The 16,948-nt window shown below is 45.7% G+C and overlaps 1 protein-coding gene across 1 annotated transcript in view; it reads left to right on the top strand.

The window, feature by feature from the left end:
• The window catches only part of LOC105507399 (chromosome unknown open reading frame, human C2orf61), a 60,698-nt gene extending 44,422 nt beyond the window's left edge, over nt 1-16,276 (top strand). The window contains exons 6-7 of the mRNA XM_011935863.1: nt 12,621-12,725; nt 16,138-16,276. Coding sequence (XP_011791253.1) covers nt 12,621-12,725; nt 16,138-16,254 — 222 coding nt within the window. The 3' untranslated portion in view covers nt 16,255-16,276. The remainder of the gene's footprint in view (nt 1-12,620; nt 12,726-16,137) is intronic.
• Nucleotides 16,277-16,948: the final 672 nt, after the last annotated feature.

Genomic DNA, 16,948 nt, shown 5'->3' on the forward strand with positions numbered 1-16,948 from the left:
TTTGCATCAGAGAGCAGTATAGATGTATTTACCTCTGGTCTCGATCTCCTGACCTCGTGATCCGCCCGTCTCGGCCTCCCAAAGTGCTGGGATTACAGGCTTGAGCCACCGCGCCCGGCCGAAGATTTTATTTTTCTAAAGACCATCCCTCCCCACCACCACCACCATCTATCTACTTGGCATTGAGACTATAGCGACTCAGTGTTTTTCTTGTCTATTGCTGGTGGGAGTATACATTAATACAACTCTTTGAAAGGAGTTTGGCAGTATGTATTAAGGTATAAAAAACTGCCTTTTCACTCACAAATTCTACTTTGAGAAAACCCTCCAAAAGTAATTATCTTAAATACAGAAATATTCATCTATACAAAAATATGATCAAGGGATAATTTGTTCAAATGTGGTTATGAGTTTTAATTTTTTAAAAGGTATAATTTGTAATAGCAAGATAACAGTAGCAACAATTTAATAGCAGAGGGAAATCATTTTAAAAGAATATTATGTATCCACTCAAAAAATATTTGGCAGCCATTTAAACAATGATTGTGAAAATTATTAAAATAGCACCAGAAATTTTTATGATCTAATGTGTAGTGAAAAATGCAGGATCAAATTGAGATGTGTATTATGATTAAGGTCAGAAAAATCATGTGTATGAAAAATAGGAAATGCATTAAAATTCTTTTAACGGCTGTGCTGAGACACAGTGACTAAGGGTGATTGCTTATATTTCTTTCTCTTCCATTGGTTTCACAGTATTTCAAAATATAATTTTGTTTGTGATGGAATCTCACAGTGTTGCCCAGGCTGGAGTGCAGTGGCATGATCTCGGCTCACTGCAATCTCTGCATCCTGGGTTCAAGCAATTCTCCTGCCTCAGCCTCCCAAGTAGCTGGGACTACAGATGCCCGCCACCAGGCCTGGCTAATTGCTGTATGTTTAGTGGAGACAGGATTTTGCCATGTTGGCCAGGCTGGTCTCAAACTCCTGACCTCAAGTGATCCGCCCGCCTTGGCCTCCCAAAATACTGGAATTATAGGCATGAGCCACCGTGCCCAGCCCAAAATATAATTTTTAAAAGTGGAAAACAGGCAGTGTTTGAGGAAAAGAGCCATCAATATGGTTAAGATGAAAACACTTTGTTATTAAATAAAAATAGTCCCACTCTCTGCTACTTAATTAGGACTCAGTCATTTGTATGATGTTTGGGGACTCAGTCATTCGTATGTTTGGGGTCTGTAGTGATTTACTAAGCAGATTCTTTGCAGTTATTGTTTCTCTTAGTTGTATATATAGTGAAAAAATGAGACACACACATCTTTCCTGATAGTGGGAACAAAAAAAGTGGGTTTCTTTGATATCAGAAATATTCTGCGGTGTTTCTATATTTCTTTCTTTTTTTTTTTTTTTTTTGAGACAGAGTCTCACTGTGTCACCCAGGCTGGAATGCAGTGGTGACATCTTGGCTTACTGCAAGCTCCGCCTCCCGGGTTCACACCATTCTCCTGCCTCAGCCTCCTGAGTAGCTGGGACTACAGGCGCCCACCACCATGCCCGGCTAATTTTTTTTGTATTTTTAGTAGAGACGGGGTTTCACCGTGTTAGGCAGGATGGTCTTGAACTCCTTACCTTGTGATTCGCCCACCTTGGCCTCTCCAAGTGGTGGGATTACAGGTGTGAGCCACCGCGCCCAGCTGTTTCTGTATTTCTTAAAACCTGAGAGGCCTATAAAGAATAAGGAAAGGATTAGACAAACAGGAGTCTGTACAGATACAAATGATTGTTACATGATCTGCCTGTTTCAGTCACCTTTAAAAGTTTGAAAGTATCAGATCTGTGGCATAGACTATGCCCTCAAACCAGCATTGTGAAACACTGTGGAATCATTCCAACTGTTTTAGCATTTAAGGAATTAGTTCAATTAAAAACTAAGCTGATAGTTTGAAATTCCTAGGGGAGCAGAAAAAGAATTAATAAACATAGCCTGGTTGAGTAAACCAGAAAATTGATTTCTGCTTGAATGGAATTTGGAAGCCAAGATGATTAAAGTAGGTCCCAGTCTCAACCTCCTCAAAGATAAGTTTTACTTGTGGGTAACATTTTGGGAAAAATATAACATCTCAAATATAGCTTATAGATGTGCTAGATTTTTTTTTTTGGATACAGAGTCTCACTCTTATCATGCAGGCTGGAGTTCAGTGGCGGGATCTCGGCTCACTGCAATCTCCGCTTCCCAGGTTCAAGCGATTCTCCTGACTCAGCCTCCCCAGTAGCTGGATTACAGGTGCCTGCCACCATGCCCAGCTAATTTTTGTATTTTTAATAGAGATGGGTTTTCACCATGTTGGCCAGTCTGGTCTCGAACTCCTGAGTTCAGGTGATCTGCTCACCTCTGCCTCCCGAAGTGCTGGGATTACAGGCGTGAGCCATCGCGCCTGGCCTGTGCTAGAATTTCTAAGAAAATGATGTTTATCCTGGCAATTTTTCTTCTTAAAAAATCTGTGCTGCTTTTCCAACAGCGTTAACATTAGCCGAGTCATGTATCGCCGTCCAGTTTTGAGAGTGAAGAATTTCCTGCACTTTCTTATAACAATGTCTTGACTGGGAACAGGAGAATGAATGTATTGGTTAGACTTTTTTCAGTTGTAATTGACAGAAACCTTACAAATTAGCTTAAGCTAAAAATAAAAACATAAAGGTGGGGCGGAATGCCTATAACCTTGGCACGTTAGGTACTGTTTTATCTTCATCTCTCTCCTACTTTTGCACAAGCTATCCCTTGAGCTAGGCAAGATGGCCGCCCCAGGGCCACACCCTACCAGTTTAGCAGGGAATGTGAAAAGGCAGGCTCCTCTGATTGGCCAATTAGGGTCATGTGCCTGCCGCTGGGCCAATCACTGTGATCAGGAACAGGGGATCCTCTGGTCCGTCTAGGTCCCCTACCCATCTCTATGTGTGGCATGAGGTGCTCTGCCGTACCCACGCTGAGGGAGTGACCTTAGTTATCCAGAGACTAGAGAAAGAATGTCAGGAAGCGGGGCAACACCTACCTACTACCTGGACTGCAAAAAGAGGGTGCTCTTGCTATCTTGAGTGAAAGGAATCTCCAGGAGCCAGAGGCATGAAAATAGAAAGGTGGCCTTCCAGATTTCCATTCTTCTCAATGCCCTTCATTCCTTTGGTGCTTCACTTGTCTGAAGTTGCTTCTCCTACTGTTAGCAACGCATCTGGGAGATGTAAGAGAAGAACTTCCCAGTCCTGCTCCTGCCGGTGCTGAGGCTTTAGCCATTTGCATTGTCAGGGCAGCTCTCACACCTGGGGCAGCAGCCTGGGGAAGTGGGAGGAGAGGGCTCAGGGCAGTTGCCAGCCCTGTCGAAGTTTGAGGTCGGGACTGCCTCAGATTTCAAACCACTGTGGGTTGCCTTCTGCTCCTGTGGCCTCCTAAGAAAACAGAGGACGAGGCAGTGAACACCTACAGCCAGTCTGAATTACCTGGGCGTCCTTGGCATGTGTGTTCCTGTGAAAGCTGCACCTTGAGGTGGGGCGGGTTTGTGATCACTTGGTGTTACCCCTCCCATGCGGCAGCCTAACTAGAAACCCAGACTGTCACATCTTCTCTCTTTGCAGAAATAAACAGTACCAAGGTAGACTTCAGAGGTATCATCAATTACTAATTTTGCAAATGTGAATAAGTTTTGGCCCCTAACAGGTTTGCTTCTACCCCATCCACCAGCGTGTATGTCCCCCTTCTCTTGGGAACCTGTAGACCAGTGTTTACAGAATTCTAGAATTTCCTGAGTTGCATAGGCCCTGCCACACACCTCCTCTTGAGTGCCTCAGAGAGGTGGCTGTAGTTTTTCTCTGTACCCACCTCCACACAGGATTTTCTGTCCTTGCTGAGGGGCTTTTTTTTTCTTTTCTTTTTTGAGCAGTGTATTCCCACCTATCACACACACCAAATTTGGGGAGATCATTTTTACCATCCCATGTAGTAATTTCAGTTTATGCTGCTTATTAGTTGTATTTAATGCATGGATATATATAGATATTTAGGGTCATCATTGTTTTCTGACCCGTTCTCTTTTCAATATATCAACTGAAAGTTGTTTGTGCTAAGATAAATGGGAGTGGATTATGTGCTCTTTCTAGATTCCCTTTAGCTTTACGATTTTAAAGAAAAACAGCTTGGAACTAAGTACTGATACTTTCCAGCACTGAGAAGCAAGGCCGGTAACTGGCTCTGGCTCCCACAGCTGAAACGCTAAATCACTGGTTTCTAACCCCGCTGAGCCTCACTTTCTCAACTGTTAAATAGAGATATTAGCACCTCCTGCATCAAGCTGGCATGAGGATTAAATGAAAGTAGGTGTGTGAAAGAATGCTGTGAAGTAGAGATGGCCACAGGGAGGGGGCCACCCTCTGGCTCTCTGGTCTGTGGGGAGCTGTCACTGAGCAGCAGTGAAGCCTGCCTGCTGAGCCCATTTTGGGTCAGGGTAGAGAGGAGGCCTGGAAGACCAGCACCCAAAGGGCTTTAACCTGCCCCTGTCTGTAAACGAGAATTCATAATGAAGGCTTGCAGAAACTGGAAATACATGGTGACATTTAGATGTTTACATCTGCCATCAAACTGTAAAAACCATTCTCATGTTCATACACACGTGAAAAGCAAAAAGGTTTAACTTGAGAAAGTTGAATGTCAAGTCCCTGGGTGCATTTTGTTTGTTTGTTTGTTTGTTTTAGAAATGGGGTTTCACCATGTTGGCCAGGCTGGTCTCAAACTCCTGGCCTCAAGAGGTCTACCCACCTGGGTCCCAAGTGTTGGGATTACAGGCGTGAGCCACCGCATCCAGCCCCTCCGTGCATTTTTTGACAGGAGCCTATGCAGGCATCTATGAATACACACCTCATGTTTCTTGGTCCACTTAGTCCATTCCTGCTGCTATAACAAAATTCCTTAGACTGGGTAATTTATAGACCATAGAAATTTATTGTTCACAGTTCTGGAGGCCAGGAAGTCCAAGGTCAAGGTTGGTGTCTGATGAGGGCCCCCTTCCTCATAGATGGTACTTCTAGCTGCATCCACACGTGGCGAAGGGCAGAAGCTTGCACCATAAGAGGACACAGCTAGAAAGCAGCATCCTTCCTGTCTGAGGAAGGCAGACAAGCTTCCTCAAGCCTCTTTTATAAGCACAGGAGTCCCATTCATGAGGAAGAAGCCCTAATGACCTAATCACCTCCCAAAGGCCCCACATCTTAACACTATCACAGGGGCCATTAGGTTCCAACATATGAATTTTAGGGAGACATCAACATCCAGACCATAGCAGTGCACAGAGATTCTTCACCTGGGAAATAGAATGTGTGCGCTTTCTGGAGAAAGATGATTTTTTACAAGTAAGTTTAGCAAATTCAAGTTGGTTACTGTGGAGTAAGGTTGAGTCATGCATCTCATATTAAAGGATTTGCTCTGTGGTTTATTTTCCTTATGAGTTTACGTGATCTCATTTGTCTTAACAATGTAAGATCAAATTTTGTAACATACTAATGATTACAAATCCCTTTTGCACGTGAATCTGAGTGCACTCCACCGGTCTCTACCTGCTTGCCCCGTGCCTTTGCCCTCATCTCCCTCCCTCCCTGTCCACCTGTGTCCTCCCTATCTTCAAGGTGTTACTCCAGACCTCTCTTCCTGGAGCTTCCTCATACCACTTGCCTCTCCCCGTGGCCTCCCCTCACCGTGAACTCATCATAAGCCCTCCGAGTTGGTATATTCATTCATTTAATATTTATTTATTTATTTATTATTTTTTTTTTATTTATTTTTTTGAGACGGAGTCTTGCTCTGTCACCCAGGCTGGAGTGCAGTGGCCGGATCTCGGCTCATACCACTTGCCTCTCCCCGTGGCCTCCCCTCACCATGAACTCATCATAAGCCCTCCGAGTTGGTATATTCATTCATTTAATATTTATTTATTTATTTATTATTTACCGGGCTAGTTTTTTGTATTTTTTAGTAGAGACGGGGTTTCACCGTGTTAGCCAGGATGGTCTCGATCTCCTGACCTCGTGATCCACCCGTCTCGGCCTCCCAAAGAGCTGGGATTACAGGCTTGAGCCACCGCGCCCGGCCTCATTTAATATTTAAATCTATTCTGCGACAGTTTGCTTTTTTTTTGTTGTTGTTGTGGTGGTGGTTCCTTAATCTGTATATTGTGATTTTCACTAGATTTTTGTCCTTGTCTTCACAACTACATTGCAGGCACCCTGAAGTCAATGATCCTAGACAAAATGTCTTTAACATCTGCCAGGATCCCTGGCCTAAATACCTTGCACACAGCAGGTTTCAGTGAATATGTGTGGATTTGACTTTTTAAGCTTTGTTTTAATGAGGTTTGCCACATTCAACCCAGCGGCAGTCCCTAACCGCCTGAGACATTCATGGTTCAGAAAGTTGAACGGAAGAGAATTCCTACTGTTAACTTACACACAGATTAAGATATCCTGGCGACCACTAATCATCTGTTCTTTGGTCTTTTCTACTAATTAAATCAGCATAGTCCAGTTAACACTTTTTATTTTGTTTTTGCAATGCAGTGAATTTGTCCCAGCAAGGTTAAAATGAATAACATCCTTCTCTCTAGGCTTGTCCTCGAGGCCCTGCCCATTTTGGCCTAGCTTTCTCAACCCAGCTTCCCACAAACCCTTCCACCATCCTCACAGGTACTTCCTTGAGGAGCTCCTTGGACCCCTTGAACCAGATGGGTTTACTCTCTGGTGTGCTCTCCGTAGCATCCTGTACATCCCTTTGTGTGATACTCCCCACGTTTGTGGATTTGTTTATTTATTTTTGGTAAGGTGTGCCTTCCTTGCTAGAATGTGAGCCTCATGAGCATAGGAAATCCACGCCTACCTGGTCGATGAGGACTAAGTTCTGCTGCCAGTAACAGAGACCCTAAATAACTGTTATGAGCAAGATAGGAATTGATTTCTCTCTTGTATACAGTCTCTGCAGTAGGCAGTTTAGGGCTGGTGTGGCAACTCCACCGCATCAGACTCCTCCTATGGGCTGTTCTGCTGAGCATGGCTTCCATCCTCATGGTCCCAGAGAGTAGGGAACAGGGGCCCAGCGGGCAGGAAGGAGTGTGGGGAAGAAACACAATATGTGCTCTCCTGAAGACTTCCCCTTGGAATTTGCATGCACCTTTTCCACCTCCATCCTATAGCCGCAAGATTGGTCATGTGGCCACACCTAGCTGCCAGGGAGGCTGGGAAAGTGAATCCTTATTCTGAGTAGACACGAGCCCAGTTAAAAATTGTTCTAACACTAAGCAATGAGGAGAGAACAGTTATTAGGAGACAGTCACATACCACTGTATTCCCAGCTTTCAGCCTACTGTCTGGAACAATGTATATTGGCTAAATAAAGACATGAGCTGAACACTGATGCATTCATGTGCTAGGGCTGCCGTAACAAAGTGCCACAAACTGGGTATTTGTTGTGCCCAGTACAACAGAAATGTGTTGTCTCACAGTTCTGGAGACTGGAAGTCCCAGCCCAAGGTGTTGGCAGTGTGGGTTCCTTCTGAGTGCTGTGAGGGACAATCTGTTCATGCCTCGTTCGCAGCTCGTGGTGGCTTGCTGGCATTCCTTGGTCTTCCTCGGTTTAGAGTTTCATGCCTTTGTTTTCACATGGTGTTTTCCCTGTGAGCCTGTCTCTGTATCCAAATTTCTCTTTTTAATAAAGGACACCAGCCATATTGGACGAGGCCCCACCCTAATGACTTCAGCTTAAATAATTACATCTGCAACAACCCTATTTCCAAATCAGGTCACATGCTGAGGTACTGGGAATTCCAAATTCATAAGTCCTTAAAAACCGGGGAGAGACAGCATTCAGCATGGAAGCTACATCAACACAATGGAAATTCACAGGACTTATGATTGGGGGGTATAGAATTCAATACCTAACAACTTGGGACAGTTTCATCTACTCTCACATTCTCTAGGAGGCATCTGGCATTTGGCTGTTCTGGGCTGCCCCAGAGTGACACACGTCTTCACTCCAGAGAAGTGTAGTGATTATGCAGATTTCCCAGTCCCAGCCTCTCAGCCCTGGGGAGGAGTGTGTGCAGGCAGAGCATGTCAGGCTTACCAAAGGCCTGGAATGTTCCACAGCATGATGATCCATCAGAAGTTGGAACCGAATAAGCCAGGCTTCTTCGTGGTGTGACAGAGACTGAAGAGCTCTCCAGGAAAGTCTGAGTCTTCTGCAGCAAGATGAAAGCTCCTGGCCTTGGCGACATCCCGCAACCCACTGGGATCACACTTAACAAGACAACCCGGTTACACCAGAGCCTGGTTTGGTGTCTGAAAGCCAGGCAGATAGCTCAGCTCTTGCTCAGTACCACTCCAGCCCCTCCTACGTCCATTTGTTCTTTTGTGGTGTTTCTGTTTGGTTCTGCCTGTATCCCTCACTGGACTCGAAACTCCTCAGAGGCCAAAGAGAGTATTTTATTCATCTGTGTAATAATCCTTACAGCTCCCATTGGTTAAAGTTGCCCTCAAGTAAAAGCACAATTAAACAGGGCTTTTTCAAAGGGAAGAGAATGATATTCTCATCAGGAGGGTTGAGATGTAATCATGTACCAGAGCTGAGGAATAGATACTATAAAGCTTCCCTGTTGTTTCTTTTGACATCAAGTTCTAGGACTCTAGGAAGGTGACTATTCTGCTCTCCCGTGGAGACAGAATTTTTGTCAGTGGTATTCGAAAGGTTTAGCTTTGGGAAACCCACAGTTACCAAAGCATGACCCTGACAAAAGCAAGGTTTAAGAAACGGCCCATTTGATTTGTGGAAGAGGTGCTTAGTGCTGCTTGGTGAACCCGAGGCCTCCCTTTGCACACGTATCATACGCAATGTGAGACCCAAGGTCTAGATCACACTTGAGGATCCCCAGTAAAGGAGAGAGCAGAGTGCTCAGCTTTAAGGAAGAGGACATGTTTCAAATGTCCCTCTTGTTTTAAACACCCTCCCATTGAACTGGGTTCAGAAATGGCACATCCCGAACCATCTATCCACTCAAGCTGTCCTCAGATGGGGCAGCAGTAGGGACTCTGCTAGAGTTGTTTCCTGGCCATTGCAGGGCCCAGCCATGAGCAGTCTCAGAATAGTCACGGCTTTGCCGCAACATGCCTGTGGCTTTGGAATATGAACTTGGGCTTATATCCCCTTCCCTAATGCTCCCTCTTAAAGATCCCATCTGCCACATGTGGAATAGCGTTTGGTAACTTCTTTCTGCAGCACATCTTAGTCCCTTTGATTCAGATGACCAAGCCCATGCAAAGAAACTGCTGGATGGGATGGCAATGCATCATGCTTCATCAGGCATCATGCCTGGACTCCCAGGCAGCTTGAGACTAGGAAGCTTTAGAAAGCAAAGCCGCATTAGGCCTGGGGAAAACAGGCAGGTCGCTCCTTTCTTAGCCATTCTGCAGATGGCCGCCATAGGTGTGGAATCAGTGGTAGCACACCCAGCATCTTGCCCCAGCTACTCATCTGGCTTCAGAGCACTGTGTTATTATAGCCAAACTGAGAGGCTCCTGGATGAACTGTTCCTGTGCAGATATTCTTGGCATTTTGCTTCTTTGTGTTTCTTATGGCTTAGATTTATTCAGTGTGAGTGCAGAATTCACACCAAACAGAGAGCCTCACCCTGACAGCAACCTCTGTCACACGTATATACATCAGTTTGAAAATATGACTGTTGTCATCTCTCTGCCATGAGTTGTAAAATGATGAGGTGCATCTATCCCTTGATGATCAGATGTGTGCTTGGCTGATAATAACAGACTCCATTCATGGTGGAGTAATTGAGAATGGCAGCCCTGATTCCATGGCTGTGCCACCTGCCAGAAAGAATGGGAAAGTCTTGCTTTAAATCCTGTGGAAGGGCCGGGCACAGTGGCTTACGCCTGTAATCCCAGAACTTTGAGAGGCCGAGGTGGGCAGATCATGAGGTCAGGAGTTTGAGACCAGCCTGGCCAATATGGTGAAACCCTGTCTCTACTAAAAATATAAACATTAGCCAAGCTTGGTGGCATGCACCTGTAGTCCCAGCTACTTGAGAGGCTGATGCAGAAGAATCGCTTGAACCCGGGAAGTGGAGCTTGCAGTGAGCTGAGATGGCATGACTGCACTCCAGCCTGGGTGACAGAGTGAGACTGTCTCAAAAAACAAACAAACAAACAAAAAACAACTGTGGAAGGTCTGCAGCGCAGTGCTTGTTCTGCAAAATCTGAGGCACTCATTTGTGGCGAGCCTTACCTGTTATAAGGATCTTACAGATACATGTCCCTGTTATGACCTTACTGCTGGCTCTCTCTCCTCTCCTCTCCCCTCCCCTATTCCCTCCCCTCCTCCCTCCCCTCCCCTTTTCTTTCTTTCTTTTCTTTTTTCTTTTCTTGGGCCTCATTCTGTTTCCCAGGCTGGAGTGCAGTGGCGTGATCATGGCTCACTGCATCCTTGACCTCTGCGGCTCAGGTGACCCTCTCACCTCAGCCTCCCAAGCAGCTGGGACCACAGGAACACACCACCACGACTGGCTAATTTTTATATTTTTTACAGACAAGGTCTCACCATGTTGCCCAGGCTGGTCTTGAACTCCTGACCTCAAGTGATCCACTAGCCTTGGCCTCCCAAAGTGCTGGGATTACAGGCATTAGTCACCATGCCTGGCCTCTTTTTTTCTTTACCTAATTTCCATAGTCATTTATCTGTACATTATCTTTTTTTCTCGTTTCAGGAGTACTCATGTTCATTGTAGAAAAATTAGAAAATGCATATAAGCAAAAAAAGATTTTTGTTTCCTTTTTATTCAACACACCACTGCCCCAAGAAAGCTACTGTTTATGAACATTCTGAGATAATTTCATTCCAAGTATTTTTATGCACATTTGTTCAGCTTGCATTTTTGACTTAATGACATTTGGGAGTAGTAGTTATGTCTATAAAAACTCATCAACATTGGACTGCTGTATGGAAGCATTGTAATTTATTTAACCAGGCACATATCATCCGTGATTTAGTTTATTTCCCAGTTTTCACTTTTGGAAACAGTGTTACAGTCTTTGTGGCTAAATATTTGCACGCATCCTCAATTGTTTTCTTAGGGTGAATGCCTACAACTGGAATTGCTGGGTCAAAATAATAAATATACGTTGTCTTAAACTCCGTTTTGTGAAAACTTGAAAAATATATATAACTTAGAATATTGTATTGAAACCTCATATACCTAGTCAGCAAATCCACAATGTTCAACTTTAGGCCAGTGTTTTGGGCTAATACTCCCACCCGCTTCCCCTAACTCCTGCATTATTTAGAAACGGATCCAAGACATCATGCTAGAAAAACACTTATTTCTGTTTTTTTGGCCTGTCCCACCCCGGAGGCAAGGAACATTAGCTATTTGAAAATGGAGGGGGAAAAAAAGTGAATTACTAGGGGGAAAAAAAGATGAACATCATGTTAGCCTTATCCAGTGTGGTGTTTGGGCTATTCCCATTTTCCCTGCCACATTCTAGACTCAAGACTCATCATTTGTCTCCCTGGTTTCCTGCAACAACCAATAACCATTCTCCTGTCTTCTTTCTCTCTCTCTGGATAGGCATATATGTTTTTAAGCTGTTTCATATCTTCCCAGATTGCACTCTGGAAAGGCTGAGCAAATTCATGCTTCTGCCAGCACCATAAGGAGTGCTCGTGCTGGTTGTTAAAGCTCTGGCTTCCTTCTTTCCCTCTCGCCTTCCTTCCTCCCTCCCTCCCTCCCTTCCCTTCCTTCTTCCCTTCCTTCTTTCCTTCCTTTTCTCCCTCCCTTTCTTCCTTCCTCTCTGTCTTCTTTGTTAACCTTTTTTTAATTTTTAGAACCCTTCTCCTCACTCCGTGGGGAAAAAAAAGGAAGTTTGTTTTTAAATTAGAATTTATGTGGTTATAAATGAGGTGAAAGCCCTCCTTTCTCGAAGTTTGCTCGTTAAACGTTTGTATATCCTCTTTATGAATTGGCTGCTGCTAATTTTCCTACTGGCGTGATTGTCTTTTTAAAATTGTGTTCACCTATTTATGTTAACCTCATAGCATTGTGCTTATATCAGTGAATTGCTATGAATACTTTTTTGGACTAAGATAACATATATGACATTTATATGAAAGAATAAGCATTTTTATAAAGCTAACAGCTTAGAGCAGCAAGTCACCTTTAACAGTCAGAGGGACAAGTACGGCATGAGGCATGCATGCTGCTGTGAGGGGATGGGGGGACCTGAGTGTGGGCTGGGAGCCCAGGGGCATCGGGGACGCTGGCAGGGACAAGGGAGGCAGGTGCCACTCACCTAACCCGCCTTCACTCCTCACCGTCATGCACAAGGGAGGTGAGGCAGGAGTTACTCCTGCTTCACAGCGACTTGTCCCAGCTCACACCCTTAATGAGATCTCTTGAGACCAAACATGGGATTTTTCTACTATATCATACTGATTCATATGTTTATTTGTAGAAGACAAATAAAGCATTAAAATATAGCAAATATTAGTATAATAATAATGAAGCAATTTTTTAAACGTTCAATAGCATGAAGGCCCTGGTCCAGGTGATTATAATGTGAAAATACCTCCAACAAGCTCTATCACTTCTTGTTTTCAATCCAGAGTCCCTCGATTCTTGCCCAGCTGTTCAGTAAGTATTCAGAAAGACAGACTGCCCCCCACCCCCAGGAGTATGGTTATGGTGGTAGGTTTTCTGTTCCCATGTGTGTGGGAGGTGCGGGCTGGTGGTGAGATGGGGGAATGATCATGTGTCTACAGTTCTGGTACATACAGTTGCCTGTCAAGGTAATCAGAAGTGAAATGCTCAAATACCTGGTGTTCTCAACCAACTTCAGATTCAGAGTGACTCCAGGCCCAAAATCTGTGGCTGAATTATGGGGCCACTTGGAAGCAGCACATTAATCAGCCATCAATGTTACCAACTAGATGCTTTGTTGGGAGTGCCTGCAGTGGCTGCCTCCTGCCAGCCAGAATGGCTATTCTGCGTGTGTGTGGCTTCTGGGAGCCCAAGGAAGCAAAATTTGAAGCAGAAACATTTTTATTGCACCAAATGGGACCATTAAGGCATTAGCAATCACCCAATCCCCAAAGACTCAGGACAGACAGGGAAGAGGCTCAGGTCCATGGAGAGATACAAAGAACGTGGATCCTGGGAGTGTGCAGGATGACTCCAAACCTAGAGAAGACCAGGAAAGATTATAAAAGCATAATGTGAAGTTTACCAGCAGTGGATTTTTTTTTTTTTAAATGTCAAAAGAGTTTTAATTCCCATAGCTTTGTTTCTTTCAGTCTGCAACTCAGTCTGAAAGTCCCCAAGACTTGCTGGTATGTAGACTCATTTGAGGTGGCTGGGGAGACAGAAATACAAATTCTGCCTGTAAGAAAACGGGCCCACGCAGGGGGAGTCAAGGGACTAGGAAGAGAAGTTGGAGTGGTGGGTAGGAGAGGACTAGTGCTGCCACTGCCTGGGCTGCAAATCACCTCCTCTAGCCCTACCTAGCCCATGTCCCAGGTCATGGCCTTCAGAATCTCTGCCCCAGAGCTGCTGGGCAGCAGAGTAAGGTAGCACAGCCTTTATCTAGATTGATAATGGGGAGGCCCTGCCAGTGAAATTGTAGACAGACCGACAGCAGGAGGCTGGGGGATCCACACACCTTAGTGGCATCAGCATGATCCAGAAACATGTTTGTCAGAGCCCACGGGGTCGGGCATTCTCAGGAACACTGAGTTATGCTAACTAAACTCCCAGGCAACTGAGCAAGAAGCCAGAAGATGTGGTGTTAACTTCTAAGCATTCACCATACGGGCCTGGTGACTGGAGCACTGATTGGTGGAGTCTCTCCCTTATAGAGAATTTTCATGGAAGCTGAAGACAACCAGAAGGTTGTTGGTGGCAGTGAAATCAGGGGAGGGGAACTGAGCTTGATGTTCTCAAGGTGGCTGAACCCCAACCAACAGCCTCCCAAGGGGCGGCCTTGTAGGGTGCAGGCCCCCTGAACCTTCTGTTCTCTGCCCTGGCCTCCCAGGACTCCACATGCACGTTGCACCCTCATTAATAGCACTAATAAAGGCTTCAGCTTCCTTTGACGTTTGGCCAGGACTTGATTAGATTTCCAGGCTGCTCCTCTGCTTTTGGCAAGGGAAACATCCTGTCATTTAAAGCGGTTTCTACAGGCAGCTGATCTCATGTGCTCTGGACTGACTGCTCTGCTCCACTCTCACTGTCTCCTGAAGAGATAAGAAACTGCAGGGCAGGGTAGAAATGACAAGTAGGTGATAATAGTACAGAATAATAGTGGTGGTAGCTAACTGCTGGCCTGTCCAAGTCTCTTTGTCTTAGAGAGGCGCCAGTGAGCCTCATAGCCCCTTAGAGGCAGGTACTCTATGCCGTTTGATGGGCAAGGTGTGGGAAGCCCATGCCCAGGGTCCCACTGAGCTGTTGGTGGTGGGACTAGGACTGGAACTCAGGCTTGTTGGGCTCTAAAACTCTTGATCTTAACCATTACACTGGTGTCTCAAATGCCTTCAAGAATATGTGCATGGGAGACATCGACCTAAGAAATTGAAGTCTTAGGCCGGGCGCGGTGGCTCACACCTGTAATCCCAGCACTTGGGAGGCCGAGGCGGGCAGATCACGAGGTCAGGAGATCGAGACCATCCTGGCTAACACGGTGAAACCCCGTCTCTACTAAAAATGCAAAAAATTAGCCGGGCGTGGCGGCGGGCGCCTGTAGTCCCAGCTACTTGGGAGGCTGAGAAAGGAGAATGGCATGAACCCGGGAGGCGGAGCTTGCAGTGAGCCAAGATCGTGCCACTGCACTCCAGCCTGGGCAACTGAGCGAGACTCTGTCTCAAAAAAAAAAAAAAAAAGAAATTGAAGTCTTAGTCTGTGAAAATGGCATTTATTTGTATTTTATCACTACAGAAGAGAAGCTTTGTTTAAATAATTGGCAAAATAGGGCCAGGTGTGGTGGTGCACCCCTGTAATGCCAGCTACTCAGGAGGCTGAGGCATGAGAATTACTTAAGCCCAGGAGGTGGAGGTTGCAGTGAGCTGAGATTCTGCCACTGCACTCCAGACTGGGTGACAGAGTGAGACCCTATCTCAAAAAACAAACAAACAAACAAAAAAACCCCGGCCGGGTGCGGTCGCTCATGCCTGTAATCCCAACACTTTGGGAGGCGGAGTTGGGTGGATCACAAGGTCAGGAGACTGAGACCAACCTGGACAACTTGGGCGAAACTCCATTTCTACTAAAAATACAAAAAAAAATAGCTGGGTGTGGTGGTGGCACCTGTAATCCCAGCTACTCGGGAGGCTGAGGCAGGAGAATAGCTTGAACCTGGGAGGCAGAGATTGTAGTAAGCTGAGATCACGCCCACTATACTCCAGCCTGGTGACAGAGCAAGACTGTCTCTCAAAAAAAAATAATAATAATATTTGTTCAAGCATTTTATAAAAACAAAAACATGACTTTCAAAAATTAGAACTTGTGGATCCCTTGAGAATACTTCTGACCCTGGGGTCCGTGGATCCTGGTTGAGAAACACCTTACTTTAATAACTCTGGGTCGATAACTAAAACACAACCCGAGTTTGAGAGGCAGTTTGGGCTTTTGAGTTAGACCAACCACGTTCAGAATTCATTCTCTTCACTCACTTCTTGCTAGGCCGAGGTCACTGGGGGAGGGATGATGGCATTCCTTGGGATAGGAGTTGCCTGGGCCAAGTGCTCTTTGGGAGAAGGTGTGCCTTGAGGTGCAGGTGGCATGTGACCCCGCCTCTCCCAGCAGGTTCTAGAGGCCCCTGGCCTGGCCTCTCAGCCCCCCTCCAGTCTCATGGTGAGCCCCTAACAGGAGCAGCCTCTGCTCCAAGGACATGTTCCAATTAGAGGGTCTGCCAGGCTTCAGCCCAGGCTGGTGTGGCCCTGGTCTTCATCCTTGGGGAATTTGTCCACCACATCCAAGCCAGCAGCCAGGCACAGGAGCCTCAGGGTTTTGGTTTCACTGTCTCATCAGTCCCTGTTTTCTGCTCTGTTTTCAGAAAACCCCAGGCCCGGGAGCATATACAACTTTAAGACAATTCCCTAAGCAGTCTTCGACCATAGCCAAAATGGGCCGAGAACATAGCCTTTTCTTCAACAACACAATTGGCTTTTAAAATAAAGCAGTCTTGGCACCAAGCTCTACTTTGAGGTTTAGCACGTTCTTATGTTTAGAAAACTGTATTTTGTCTTTTCCTTGGAGGGGTTTGGCCACAGAACATGATTGATTGCTTTAGGTGACCGTCCTGCTTGCTTATCTGGGATAGTCGCAGCATAATTACCAGTTCTCTCTCAAAAGTGTCCTGGTCTGAGCAATAAATTATATGTTCACTCTGCTTATTACCAAAGAGCAGATTCGGACAAAGTGTGCCCTGGGCTGCTCTCGGACAGGCCCTGAGATGTCTGGTCTCTGCTCTGTGTGGCCTTGTTCTCTCTAGCTGGAACTCAACTGCATCAGGGTTATAAGGCCTCATGGCCCTCTTGAAGACTTCTGTGGGTGTTCAGCATTAAACAGAGGCCAAGTTGAGCATCACAGCATCCCAAAAGCTGGTTCTTTCTCTCTTTGAACCCCCTGAAAACAACAATATTGATTCAACCTGAAGAATATTTGTGTTTTCAAGTCAACAACATTTTGAGTATCTGCTATGTGCAAGGTGCTGAGCTGGGGTTGGAGAGTGGAGTCTTGAAACAAAGATGAATGAGGCACGTGACTGAGTTCGGGGAGGGTTGTGCCGGAAATGGAGTGTGGGGTAGTGCTGGTTGGGGGAGGGCCGTACACGTTGTGCCAAGACTTTCCTGCCAGTTGCCCTG

Source organism: Colobus angolensis, unplaced genomic scaffold, assembly GCF_000951035.1.
Source record: "Colobus angolensis palliatus isolate OR3802 unplaced genomic scaffold, Cang.pa_1.0 Scaffold15, whole genome shotgun sequence".
In the NCBI taxonomy this organism is placed as follows: domain Eukaryota; kingdom Metazoa; phylum Chordata; class Mammalia; order Primates; family Cercopithecidae; genus Colobus; species Colobus angolensis.